At 50.7% G+C, this 13,108-nt stretch overlaps 1 protein-coding gene across 1 annotated transcript in view; it reads right to left on the bottom strand.

Moving 5' to 3' along the window:
- Nucleotides 1-486: 486 nt before the first annotated feature.
- LOC142586238 (thromboxane-A synthase-like) overlaps nucleotides 487-13,108 on the bottom strand; it is a 56,173-nt gene continuing 43,551 nt past the window's right edge. The window contains exons 12-14 of the mRNA XM_075697488.1: nucleotides 10,550-10,690; nucleotides 1,485-1,650; nucleotides 487-841 (exon numbers count right to left, since the gene is read on the bottom strand). Of these exons, the coding sequence (XP_075553603.1) occupies nucleotides 764-841; nucleotides 1,485-1,650; nucleotides 10,550-10,690 (385 nt within the window). The 3' untranslated portion in view covers nucleotides 487-763. The remainder of the gene's footprint in view (nucleotides 842-1,484; nucleotides 1,651-10,549; nucleotides 10,691-13,108) is intronic.

Below are 13,108 nucleotides of genomic sequence, written 5' to 3'. Positions count from 1 at the left end.
ACAGTAGCCAGTAAAACCACCCATCACAATTTGCTTCGCATAGTACTAGCAGAGGCTGCAAACGTGAATATCAGGCTGCGTTGTGAGGATGCGAATATATTCGATTTTTTTCTCAGGTCACTTGTTCCGTAGCATTTGGTGGTTGACTGCGCGTAACGAAAAACCGACGCATGTATACACCTAATTAAACGAGAGCTGTGCGTGCTTTCAGAGTTACTACAGCCAGTTGTGGTATTGCGCCGTAGTTGGGAAACGTTGTCAGATTCAGCAAAAAGGAATGCCCGACGTCTTTGCCAAAGCATAAATCCACGAGAAAGGCTAAGCAAGGCCTATGTCTAGGATTCCGGCTCACTAAAACGCAAATAAACAATAAAGCGGGAAAGTTAAAGGTACCAGAAGCAGCCTGCTGGAAGAAGAAAGTCACGCACTTCAAGCTCTCGCCTGTGAGGCGCTCATGGTTTAAGACACCACAAATCACTATGAAGGCATAAGTTTTTTTACTGTTTGTCGAGCTGCGAAGTATAGCGGTGCACTGTCCAATTACGGGTTTTATCCCACACCTCCTAATGCCCCTTCGGTCCACAGATAAGGTCCACAAAGTTGCTTGAGCACTTCACTTTGCGGGATTCACTCCTTTGACATCAGCGCACAGGCATCCATGTCGAGTCCAAATCACAGTAAAGAAAACCAAACGGGCACAAGTGAACAGTGACATCGAAATCAGTGTGTCTTGCAATTCCAGGTCCCTACATTTGTTGCTTGGTCACAGAGGCACTGCTCTGACTTTCACGCCTTTCTTGATCTTTAAGATGATTGGATTCGTCTCTATCTTGGGCGGGTCCTGCGACAGAAAGTAAAACAACGTTAGCTTCTGTCAAGCGTTGATGTGTAGGCTGAATAAAGAAATCTTTTTGGATGCTACAGCACCTCTTTAGCAAATTAGTAGCTGCAGCAGTCCGAAACAGCCAGTCCAAACTCTGTGTGCGCAACCAGAGGTGGTCACGTGATGCGGCGCATCCGGCTGACGCCGGCGAGCGAGACCAGTATCAGCGCACACGATTACTGTCGCGCGGCGAACACTGACGTATCTTGTTGAGACTGACGCACACAGAGAGAGGATCACGTGATGCTGACGAACTAACACGTCAACGCGTGCTTCCTCTCAACACCCTTCACCCTCTCCTCTCTCCGTAAGTGCGGCGCGCAATCCCGCCTCCTTTTCACTCTGCCGGCGTGTCGACGGAATAATTTTACTGACCGCGACTCCCTTCCATTACATTGCTTTCGCTGAAATTAGAGAAACCGCGATATAGGTTTCCCAAAATCGACCTTTGTTAGTAAGCGGTCATCACGGAAGGAATTTAAGATCAGCGGACGCACAGCCCCATAAGAGTTATTACGCCCTTTCGGCGTACGCAACAAGAGAACACAAAGATGTCACAGTACTTTGTCAGCCTACACGAGAAATGTGGACGAGCACTCACCATCTCGCTGTTCTCCGTCTTTTCGAACCGATATTTCCTTAGAATGTGCGCGAACGTATACCGCAGCTCCATCTGGGCGAAGCGCATGCCGATGCAGTTACGCGGACCGTTGCCGAAGCCCTGCATGGCCATAGTGTTGATCTTCGACTTGTTCTCCGGCAGAAACCTGCGCCATAGAACGGTGGTAAATCGCTGCTTCGAGCTCGCCGCAGCTCCTTCAAAACCTCAAAAATAAATTTAGGCTATTTGAATCGGACCGCTGGTACGATCTGTTGGGAACTCGGCGCTGACGCCCGTGGTTGTACCTGGGTCGCAAGCCCCAAGGGTAGCGTTGGCCTGGCGGCCTGGGGTACAACTGGAAGCATCCGAAGGTCCCGGCAAAGCATGAGTCGACTGGTAACAACGAAACAACTTGTTTATTTTAACATCGCAAAGAGTTGGCGGTCAGGTTTGACCGAAGTAGAGAGACGGGAGAGCACTTCACTCAGCAGAAGAAATCGGAGCCCTCCTCTGGCGTCCGGGGGCAGCTGTTTTTATACTCTCGCAGTTGAGGGCAAGAAGGAACCCCTCAAAAGACGAGCACGTGAATGTACAATGGGCTAATGGTGACGCACACTGTCGTAGCGATGCCGTAGCACCATGTCGTGGCGCTGCGCACGATCTCGTAGCACCTGGTCGTGGCGCTGCGCAGCACACTGTCGTGGCGCTGCGCAGCATACTGTCGTGGCGCTGCGCAGCACACTGTCGTGGCGCTGCCGGTCGGACACAATGACTGTAACGAGAAGATGGTCCCTGCTTTGGCATCGCCTGTTTCGGGCACAATGACTGGAACGAGATCCCTGCTTTGGCATCGCCTGTTTCGGGCCCAATAACTGGAAGGAGATCCCTGCTTTGGCCTCGCCTGTTTCGGGCACAATGACTGGAACGAAATCCCTAGGCGGTCGCATCGCCGCAGACGCGCCTGGAAACACCTGGCGATGAGTGTTGCGGTGACGACGATCGGGCCAAAATGTCCGCCGCCCCGCCGCCGTCGCGCCGGCAAAACCACGTGTCGCAGGCGAAACGCAACAGACCGCCCCGCCGGGGAAAGGAGATCCCGATGGACAGGGGACTGCATCCGCTGTCCGGAGGGATGTCGCTCGATGATGCTCATAACCGAAGTCGGGCGTCCCTTGACGTTTCTTGAGCGCAGCGCACAGAGAAGGCCTCGTTCTCTCGTTCAGGTTCGCACGGGACACTGCAAAGTGACTTCGGGAGAGTTCACATTTTTGTTCTCGTTCCCGGCAAGCGTTAGAACTACGCTGAAAACTCAACCGCTCAGTCAGCAAGCACGGCACAACCCTCACTAAGCCCTGCCAGGCTCTTTCCCCTTTTTATACCACTGCCTAGTTCCTTACAGTAGCCTAGCATCACTCAGAACGCGTCCACAAATTGAAAAATTGCACTAGAAAGCATATCATCACTTTGAAACACTAAACAAAAGCAATATGTTAAAAAAAATCCTGCCTCAGGAAGAAAAACATCAGTAACAAACAATTTTGAGGCTGATTCCTACGTTAGGGGCTTCGACTTAAGCCATCGGCGTTACCGTTGAGACTCCCCTTTTTGTAACGCACCTCAAAGGAATATTGTTGTAAAGCGAGGCTCCAGCGCAGGAGGCGGCCATTTTTGGGAGAGATGGTCTGCAGCCATTGGAGAGGGCAGTGATCTGTCTCAATGATAAACCTCGAGCCGGCTAGATAGCATGACAATTTCTGAACGGCCCACACGAGACATGCACACTCTTTCTCGGTGGCGCTATACGCCTGCTCACGACTGGTCAGCTTACGACTAGCATACAGGACGGGGTGTTCTACTTCTCCATTTTCCCGTTGGCACAGTACAACGCCCATGCCTCGCTCACTAGCATCGCACTGAACAATGAACCCTTTTGTATAGTCTGGCGATCGTAGCACAGGCTGGCTTGTTAGGGCACTCTTTAGGGCGCTAAAAGCTCTTTCCTTTGTCTCGTCCCAGACGACTGTTTGAGGCTCTGTCTTTCTTAGAGCATCCGTCAGGGGAGCCGCGATATCAGAGTACCTAGGGATGTACCTTTGATAGTAGCCGGCGACACCTAAGAACGACCGAATATCGGTCTTTGTGCGCGGTTGCGGAAAGTCTCGCACAGCGGCCACTTTTATTTCAGAGGGGCGGCGACGACCCTGACCAATCACGTGACCGAGGTAGACAACCTCGGCCTGTGCTAACTGGCACTTAGGAGCCTTTACTGTCAAGCCTGCTTCGCGCAGGCGGGTTAGCACTGCCCGCAAGTGTGCCACATGCTCAGACCAGGATGCGGAGAATATCGCTACGTCGTCTAGATACGGTAAAGCGAATTCTTGCTGTCCCCGCAACACTTTATCCATGAGACTTGAAAAACAGTATGGCGCGTTCTTCAAACCAAAACTCAACACTTTAGGACGGAATGTTCCCATTGGTGAAATGAACGCCGCATACCTACTAGCCTCTTCTGTAAGTGGAACCTGCCAATAACCCCTGACAAGATCTAGGGTGGAAATAAACTGAGCGCTACTAACTTTCTCAAGGCGCTCCTCGATGTTAGGGATCGGATAAATTTGATCCTTAGTGATGGAATTAAGCCTGCGGTAGTCGACGCAAGGACGAGGTTCCTTGCCCGGTACCTCAACTAAAATCAAAGGGGAGGTATAATCACTCTCACCTGCCTCAATAACACCGAGCTGTAGCATTTTCTTTACCTCAGCCTCCATAATATCGCTCTGGCGGGGTGACACCCGATACGCCTTGGATCGTACTGGCTCTGTGGAGGTAAGTTCTATATCATGAGTAAGTACAGAAGTCCTACCAGGCCTCTCAGAGAACAGACCTTGAAACTCTTGTAATAGCTGGTGTAGTTCGGTTTTCTGCTCAGGCGACAGCGGTGCTTTACTGATAAGGTCACTAATGACTTGACCGGTGTCTTCCCTGTTCGTCACTGAGCCTAGTCCCGGAAGCTCGACCGGAAGCTCTTCAGGAACGTTTACCATCATGCACACCACTGCTTCCCTTTGTCTATAAGGTTTGAGCAGATTACAGTGGTAAACTTGCTGTGCTTTCCGCTTTCCTGGCAGACTTACCACGTAGTTAACGTCCGACAGTTTCTGAACAATTCGCGCTGGGCCCTCCCACTGCACGTCTAGTTTGTTGTTTAGCGATGTGCGCAATATCATGACCTCATCGCCAACCTCAAAACGACGGGCCCTGGCTGTCCGATCATAATAAACCTTGGCCCTCTGCTGGGCCTTTGTCATTGCTTCACCTGACAACTCCTGTGCCCTTCTTAAGCGTTCGAGGAGCTTAAGCACGTACTCCACCACGACTGGGTCGTCGCCCCTACCTTCCCATGATTCTCGAAGCATGCGAAGCGGAGATCGAAGCGAGCGACCGTACACCAGTTCAGCTGGCGAAAACCCCGTAGCCGCATGCGGCGCGGTCCTTAAAGCAAACATCACCCCAGGCAGACACAGCTCCCAGTCAGTTTGATGTTCAAAACACAAGGCTCTCAACACGCGCTTCATGACGGAGTGGAGCTTCTCAACGGAATTCGACTGTGGGTGGTACACTGAGCTGTGTAGCAGCTTTACCCCACACCTTTCGAGAAAAGTTGTCGTCAAAGCGCTAGTAAACACTGTGCCCTGATCTGATTGAATTTCTGCAGGAAAACCAACTCGCGCAAATATGGACAGTAGTGCATTAACTATCTCAACTGAGCTGAGTTCTTTAAGCGGCACTGCTTCAGGGAACTTTGTCGCTGGGCAGATCACAGTCAAAATGTGTCTGTACCCCGTGGCTGTTACCGGCAGAGGTCCCACTGTATCAATAACGAGCCGTCTAAAAGGCTCCGTAATGATAGGTACCAATTTCAACGGCGCCCTCGATTTGTCCCCTGGTTTGCCCACCCGCTGACAAGTGTCACATGTCCTCACGAAATGGTCTGCGTCCCGAAAACACCCTGGCCAATAGTACTCTTGCAAGAGACGGTCCTTAGTTTTCTTAACTCCTAGGTGTCCGGACCACGAACCCCCATGTGACAAGCGCAACAGATCCTGACGATAGCATTGAGGCACGACCAGCTGGTCGAACTCCACTCCTCGGCGGTCTAGATACTTCCGGTACAGGACTCCACCTCTTTCCACAAAACGCGCAGTTTTCCTGGCGATACCTTCTTTGACATTGCAGCGCACGTTTTCCAGGCTGCCATCCTTTTTTTGCTCGGCTATCAAAGCCGTCCGGCTGACTTTTAGCAACCTATCAAGTCCGTCTGACGTAGGCGCGATGAGCAAATCAGTAGATAGCTCTTCTAACTTTCCCGCGTCGGGATTTTCCTCTCCAGTATCTGGCGCCTTCAACGCTACAGACTCAATTCTATTCTGTTCGGGCGTGCTCTGAATATCAGCTTGCTGCGCCTCTGACCCTTTTTCGTTGTTTGATAACGTCGGCCCCGCAACTACCGCCTTTGCAGCGAGCTCCCGAACCTTCGATCTGGTTAAGGCCTGAACACTAGCTTCACCAAACAAAAGCCCCTTCTCGCGCAGGAGGTGATCGGACCTGTTTGAAAATAGGTACGGGTACTGGGGTGGCAGCATAGATGACACTGCCGCCTCCGTCTCAAGCGCTCCGAAAGGTCCTTCAATAAGCACTTTTGCTACCGGCAGACACACGCTATGAGCTTCCACGGCTTGCTTGATCCACGCGCACTCGCCCGTGAACATATGGGGTTCTACGTAAGACGGGTGAACTACATCCATCGTAGCTGCGGAATCGCGAAGCACTCGGCACTCTTTCCCGTTTACGAGGAGGTCTCGCATGTAAGGCTCAAGAAGCTTCATGTTCTCGTCAGTGCTGCCTATTGAAAAAAACACAACTTTTGGTGTTGTTTCCGGACACTGCGCCGAAAAGTGACCCGGCTTCTGGCACGTATAACAAACGCCCGCTCGCCTCATCTCGAACCGCTTTCTGCGTTCGGCTTCGGCTGCCGTCTCTTTACGTTTGGTCGGATTGCTTTCACTCGCATCCTCACTACGCGTGTCCCCCTTAAATCTCATGGGCGTGAACCTTGGCCTCTCAGACTTGGAGCCAAATTCACCCTTTTGACCGTCCTTAGCTCCGCGAGCTCGACGCGTCACAAACTCCTCGGCTAGCTCAGCGGCTCTAGCCACCGTACTCACGTCTGGCCTATCCAAGACCCAGTATCGCACGTTCTCCGGTAACCGACTATAAAACTGTTCTAGCCCGAAACACTGCAGAACTTTATCGTGGTCACCAAACGCTTTCTCTTCTTTGAGCCACTCCTGCATGTTCGACATAAGCCTATACGCAAACTCTGTATATGACTCACTTTTGCCTTTCTCATTTTCCCGAAACTTCCGACGGAACGCTTCCGCAGACAGCCGGTACTTTTTTAGCAGACTCGATTTTACTTTGTCGAAATCCTCTGCTTCCTCTCTATCCAAGCGAGCGACTACGTCGGCCGCCTCGCCGGGTAACAAAGTGAGCAAGCGCTGTGGCCACGTTTCCCGAGAGAACCCCTGCTTCTCGCACGTTCGCTCAAAGTTAACCAGGAACAAACCAATGTCCTCTCCAAGCTTAAACGGCCGCATCAGGTCAGTCATTTTGAACAATACGCGTTCTCCTGCACCGTGTGCCTGACTTCCATTACGAGCGCGTTCCATCTCTACCTCGAGACGCTTCATTTCCAAAGCGTGTTCGCGCTCTTCTTTTTCTTTCTGCTCTTTAAGTTCGCGCTCCTGTCTTTTTGACCTCTCCTCAATAGTCTCAAGGCATTCCGACAGCTCGTCATCCTCAGCCTCTAACTCAAGAATAGCCGTTATCAGTTCCGGTTTTCTTAGTTTGTCTGAGACATCCAGACCCAACTCTCTTGCAAGCTCCAACAATTTCGGTTTGCGCAACGACTTCAAATCCATGGCTGCTCTGAATGCTGCTTTCTCTACTGCTTACTATTGTCTTGCCGCAAACTAACCCGGCAGCAACGACAACCACAATTACCAGCTCTGTTTCTGACACTAACAAAAAGCCTGGCAAAGCTCAGTAGAAGAAAGTCCCGCACTCACCAAACCTCGCAGGCAGGAATTCCGCGCAGTCGTTCCGCTGCAGGCAACCAGTCGTCACACAGGGCTCGTTGCACTGCTCCCGGATCGACGTTGAGCTGCTCAGCATACAGTCAACTGCATCTCTTTGCTGCTGGCCTCCGTTGTCGCGATCTCGCCGCTGGCAGACCGTTGTTTGAAGTCGTAGGCGATCTCACCGCTGGCAACCAGATGTTTGGATCGGACTGCTGGTACGATCTGTTGGGAACTCGGCGCTGACGCCCGTGGTTGTACCTGGGTCGCAAGCCCCAAGGGTAGCGTTGGCCTGGCGGCCTGGGGTACAACTGGAAGCATCCGAAGGTCCCGGCAAAGCATGAGTCGACTGGTAACAACGAAACAACTTGTTTATTTTAACATCGCAAAGAGTTGGCGGTCAGGTTTGACCGAAGTAGAGAGACGGGAGAGCACTTCACTCAGCAGAAGAAATCGGAGCCCTCCTCTGGCGTCCGGGGGCAGCTGTTTTTATACTCTCGCAGTTGAGGGCAAGAAGGAACCCCTCAAAAGACGAGCACGTGAATGTACAATGGGCTAATGGTGACGCACACTGTCGTAGCGATGCCGTAGCACCATGTCGTGGCGCTGCGCACGATCTCGTAGCACCTGGTCGTGGCGCTGCGCAGCACACTGTCGTGGCGCTGCGCAGCATACTGTCGTGGCGCTGCGCAGCACACTGTCGTGGCGCTGCCGGTCGGACACAATGACTGTAACGAGAAGATGGTCCCTGCTTTGGCATCGCCTGTTTCGGGCACAATGACTGGAACGAGATCCCTGCTTTGGCATCGCCTGTTTCGGGCCCAATAACTGGAAGGAGATCCCTGCTTTGGCCTCGCCTGTTTCGGGCACAATGACTGGAACGAAATCCCTAGGCGGTCGCATCGCCGCAGACGCGCCTGGAAACACCTGGCGATGAGTGTTGCGGTGACGACGATCGGGCCAAAATGTCCGCCGCCCCGCCGCCGTCGCGCCGGCAAAACCACGTGTCGCAGGCGAAACGCAACAAGGCGTAGGTTGGTGGGCTCATGATTATAGACCCACGCATCGTGAAACAACTAGGGCTTCGACTGAGCTGTTTTAAAAACAGTGGTTCAAGCTCGGTGATTGGTAACCCGTATGTCAATCTAGAAGAGCTTTAGTGACTCTGAGTGAAGGGTAATTATTTAGTGGATAATCACAGTCTCGTCCAATAGACGAGGCTTTTATTGACAACAAATTAGTACAGAGCTATACGAAGCGAGTATAGTAGATTTATCGGCTGTATAAACTAGGAAACAAGTACGCAGTGTTGGCAAAGTCAAAGCCACTGCCCCCCCTACTTCCCGCGCTGCCTCCCCGCTTTCCTCCTCATATGGCGCGCGAGATTCAGCCGCGATCATCAGTTCCCCTTGCGCCCGGTCGCGAAATGCGCAGTTGCCGCCTGCGCGCAACGCCGCTTCCCTCCCTCCATCCCCTCCCTCACGGCCTCTGGCGCGACGGAAGACGGCACGCTTGCCCTCTGCTTTCATGCTTCGCGCGCGACATATTGAGCCGCAATCGTCGGCTTCCCTCGCCTGCTTTCGCTCGCACGTACATCATACGACGCGCGGCGACGGTGTTATAGCCCTTGGGCTTTATACGTACATCGCGATGACGGCAAAAATGGGTCTGGAGTGTCCATCCCCATTGCTATCGCAACAAAATCTTACTCTTAATGAAGCTAGGGGAGTCGGACTAGGCGTTAGTTTCAGTGTGACTCATTAGAAGCGAACTAGAATGGGCATTAGTTTGCGAGTTTGCCCGAGATACATGGAGCTTCGGAGTCTACGAGACTACACGTGCGGATGAGTTCACCTGATTTTGAATAAATCTGAGTGTACGTGTTCAAGAGTGGTGTTTATTGGAACTAGTAAGCGGAAGCGAGGGCTTGTGAAGAAAAAAGACTAATTTTGCCCACTAAATCGAAATGCATGCGGCCATAGCGTGTCTGGACATGCAACGAATTGTGTAGGGCTATTTTTTAAATGTGTATTTTAGTCTGAAACAGGAGGGGTTGAGTGCGCTGTCTGCGCCTTCTCTGTCTAGGTTTTCGGATGGTACAGTTCCAAGGCACTCACACCATTCAGTTTCATTTATTGGTGATGAAGAGTGCAAAGAATGTTCTTCCCATCAAAATGTACCGGCACAAACACAATCATTGCAAGACGTTCGGGCTAAAAGGACCCCTGCGCAACAAATATCGCAAGAAGGCACGCAATTGGGGACGAGGATTTCCGGCACAGGTGCAACGCCAATATTGCAGAGACACGTCGTGTGAAACACTTCTGAATCGCATAAGTGTCTCATTGCTCTCCTTATTTCAGTACAATATGCGAGCCACGAGCGGCGATCGCAGCTTTAGATACTTAGAAAGTTATGAGGGCCTTATATGTTTGGGGATCTTGGCGAATATGTTTTGTGAGCTTTGTCGCGTGCTGTTAGCTCGTGCGGAGTCTTCGAGCGTGGTCGCTTAGTATCGCACAAAGCAACAGGCCGTTTCGGAGGTCAAGCTGTGTCACAAATGTGCCAGCCGCACGTACAATATTTCCGACATATTTTTGTCACGCAACCGCGGCGCCTCTTCCCGCCACACGACTACTGAATGCGCTATGTGTGCTTCTGAGCTAAAATAGGAAACGAAGGCAACACATTAAACGCCAAATTAAAGCCCAGTAATCGCGTGAAGTGATACAGCCGAAGAGACGACACACTGCAAATATATCGGAAACGCTTTCCACGGAGTTGCTGCTTAAGGGAAAGCACACCGATACGGCTGTCACGGGACGAAAATCAGAGGTTCATGGTTTACCGAAAAATGCACACTCGCTATCATGAATGTTTATTGTTTTCGAGCAAGAATCGCAAAGAGGGCACCGGTAGACCTCTTACCTGTCAGGATCGAACTTGTCCGGGTTTTCCCAGTGTCGTGGATCCCTATGTATGTACTCCACGGCCGCCATGATAGCCGTACCGGCGGGGATGCGAAGCTTGCCGTACTGTTTATCAACAGTGGCCTCTCGTGTAACGAACCTGGGCGCGAGCGAAATGGTTAAAATCCTGGGAGAGAATGCTCTTAATGCATTAGCTTTTCTAGAGTGCTTCACACACATTCCGGGGGCTGTCTGTCAATGTATCTACGTATCTATCAATGCGTGTTTGTATCTAGCCATTTTCACGCCTACCTGGGTCACTGGCTAGTCAGTGGTGGAATGAGTAGGGCGTCGCTTGTGCGTCCACGAGGTTTTTGAGCCTGCAGCACTAAGCAGGTATAAAATCCTGCGTGAACGTTTTGACTGCTAAACTGGAGGAAATATCAAGGGGCATTTCGATGAATGAGAAAGCATTAATTGCGACCACCGCGCGATGCCTATGCTCTTCCGGTAGTTGAGTAACTAGGAACGCTATAAGTTAAAGCTACACCAAACTTTTCTATTACAATTCTGCAATCAGCCATACACGGTTGGTCAAAAAACTTTGTGGCTGCGCCCACATCGCCTGTCTGTCACGTGACGTCACAATAGCGCGAAAAGTCACCGCGTCAAAGTGATTGTACGCGTTAAAGATACATTAATATGCCCAACAAAATTGAATTTTTTTGAATAGCCGCGGAGACTGCACCGCTCCGAAAGGAATAGAAGATGGCTACCTGCCCATCGCTCTGGCAGTGGCTACTCGGAGCTGCCGGGGAGCATGGATTTACTTGCGCATCATAAAAATATTTGAGTGGAAGTATAACGTTATCGAGCCATTTCAGCAGTTATACGACTTCGCGCTGCCAACTATTCTTTGCTGAGGATCAATTTTAGCGGCATTTTTATTCTTCTGTTACACGCAGCCACCATTTTCGACGAGCCACCGCAAGCTAAGTAAGGGGAAGCTGACCAGTTGCAGACGCCAGCATCACCTTACACATCCAATTATCTTTTTTACTGTTCTGGCTCTGCGTCATCGAAACCGCCTCATTTGAGTGGGTTCCTCACCTCCTGTCAATCAATTCGAAAACAAAAACCGCTCAATGTAGGCAATGCTATTCGCCTTGACAGCAAACGAAATCATCTCCTCTAATCGAGGAGCGCGTTTGATTGGGCTTTTCAGACAATGCTGCGGGTTACAGCCCGATGCTTGCCTTGATGGTTACGTAAATCTGACGTCAGAAGGTTGGTATAAAAACAGATTTGAATAGTTTTACGTTATATGACCCTAGCTCTTGGGACACCCAGTTCTTGGATCGACTTCCACCCAAGGTCGAGGGTTTGACTCCCAACAAAGGTCGCGGGTTCGAGTGCCCCAATTAACTCTACCTGAATTCCCTGTGCCCTAATTAACTTCACCTTAATTAAAACCAAAGGTCGTTAGTTAGTCTCCCACTAAAGGTCGAGGGAACAAGTGCCTTAATAACTCTATCTTAACTAAGTTTACCTTAACTTCGCCTTAACACCGCATGTGTTTTCAATGACTAACCCGTTATTATATGTCTTCTCTTTCCTTCTTTTCTATTCTGCCCCATTTTCCGCCCTCAAAGTGTAGGGTAAGCAACAGGGCACGTCCACGGTTAACCTCCCTACCTCTCTCTCTTCTTATCTCTCTCTTATTTCTCTCTCTCTTCTTTTCTCTCTTTCTCTCTCTCTAAACCACATCTTACCAGCCCTAGAAAAGAATGGGCAGAGCCCTCTCACGCACAACTAATTGATACCCTGCACTCACCTTACCCTTTCATATTTATGGAGTCTTTTCACTATAGAGAGACAGCGGGTTATAAAAAAACCCCGCGAAGAAAAACAGGCGTTGTCCTGATAAAGACAGGTCCCCTTGTCGAAACGTTGGCCCCAATCGGAGGCTTATCTTAATCATCCATTGTTAATCCCTTAGAGTTTCGATCTTCTTGTGACCACTTTCTTTTGTTTGCGCAAAGTTGGGATGTATCTCTGTGCATTAGCATGTGGCAAGAACTCATCGACTGAAGTACTGTATCAGCAGGTTACGCTGAAAAACAGCCGTCTACAGTGCATAGCGTCCAGCGCGCACTTTTAGGCGTCAAAGCTTGTCAATATAGCTGCTCTTGGAATTTGAGAACAAGGAGGTGCCGGTGAAACTTGACATCCAGCGGCGACTCATAGCTTTCCACGTGCAACATTCAAGGCCAGCGAGTTCGGGCCAGAGTGAGCTGTCAGACACGTTAACGCGGCTCTTTCTGTGCCTGGCGTAACATAGTTTTACGTCCGCCAGTCGGCTAGCCGGTCATTGTCTTTCAGGATATGTTAGTGAATGTAATGATAACATAACACCAACGGCCTTTATGACCTCTACATGTTAACTGACAAAGTAGTGCGAGGAAGCGCACCTCTGTCTTGCTTAAACAATATATATTGACACAAACCTGCACATATATAATGTATACATAGCCTCACATATATCTCTGAAGAACACAGATCCCTTAACGGAATGGCG

The sequence above is a fragment of the Dermacentor variabilis genome, chromosome 6 (assembly GCF_050947875.1).
Source record: "Dermacentor variabilis isolate Ectoservices chromosome 6, ASM5094787v1, whole genome shotgun sequence".
Classification (NCBI taxonomy): Eukaryota; Metazoa; Arthropoda; class Arachnida; order Ixodida; family Ixodidae; genus Dermacentor; species Dermacentor variabilis.
This window is presented reverse-complemented; position numbering and strand designations above follow the sequence as displayed.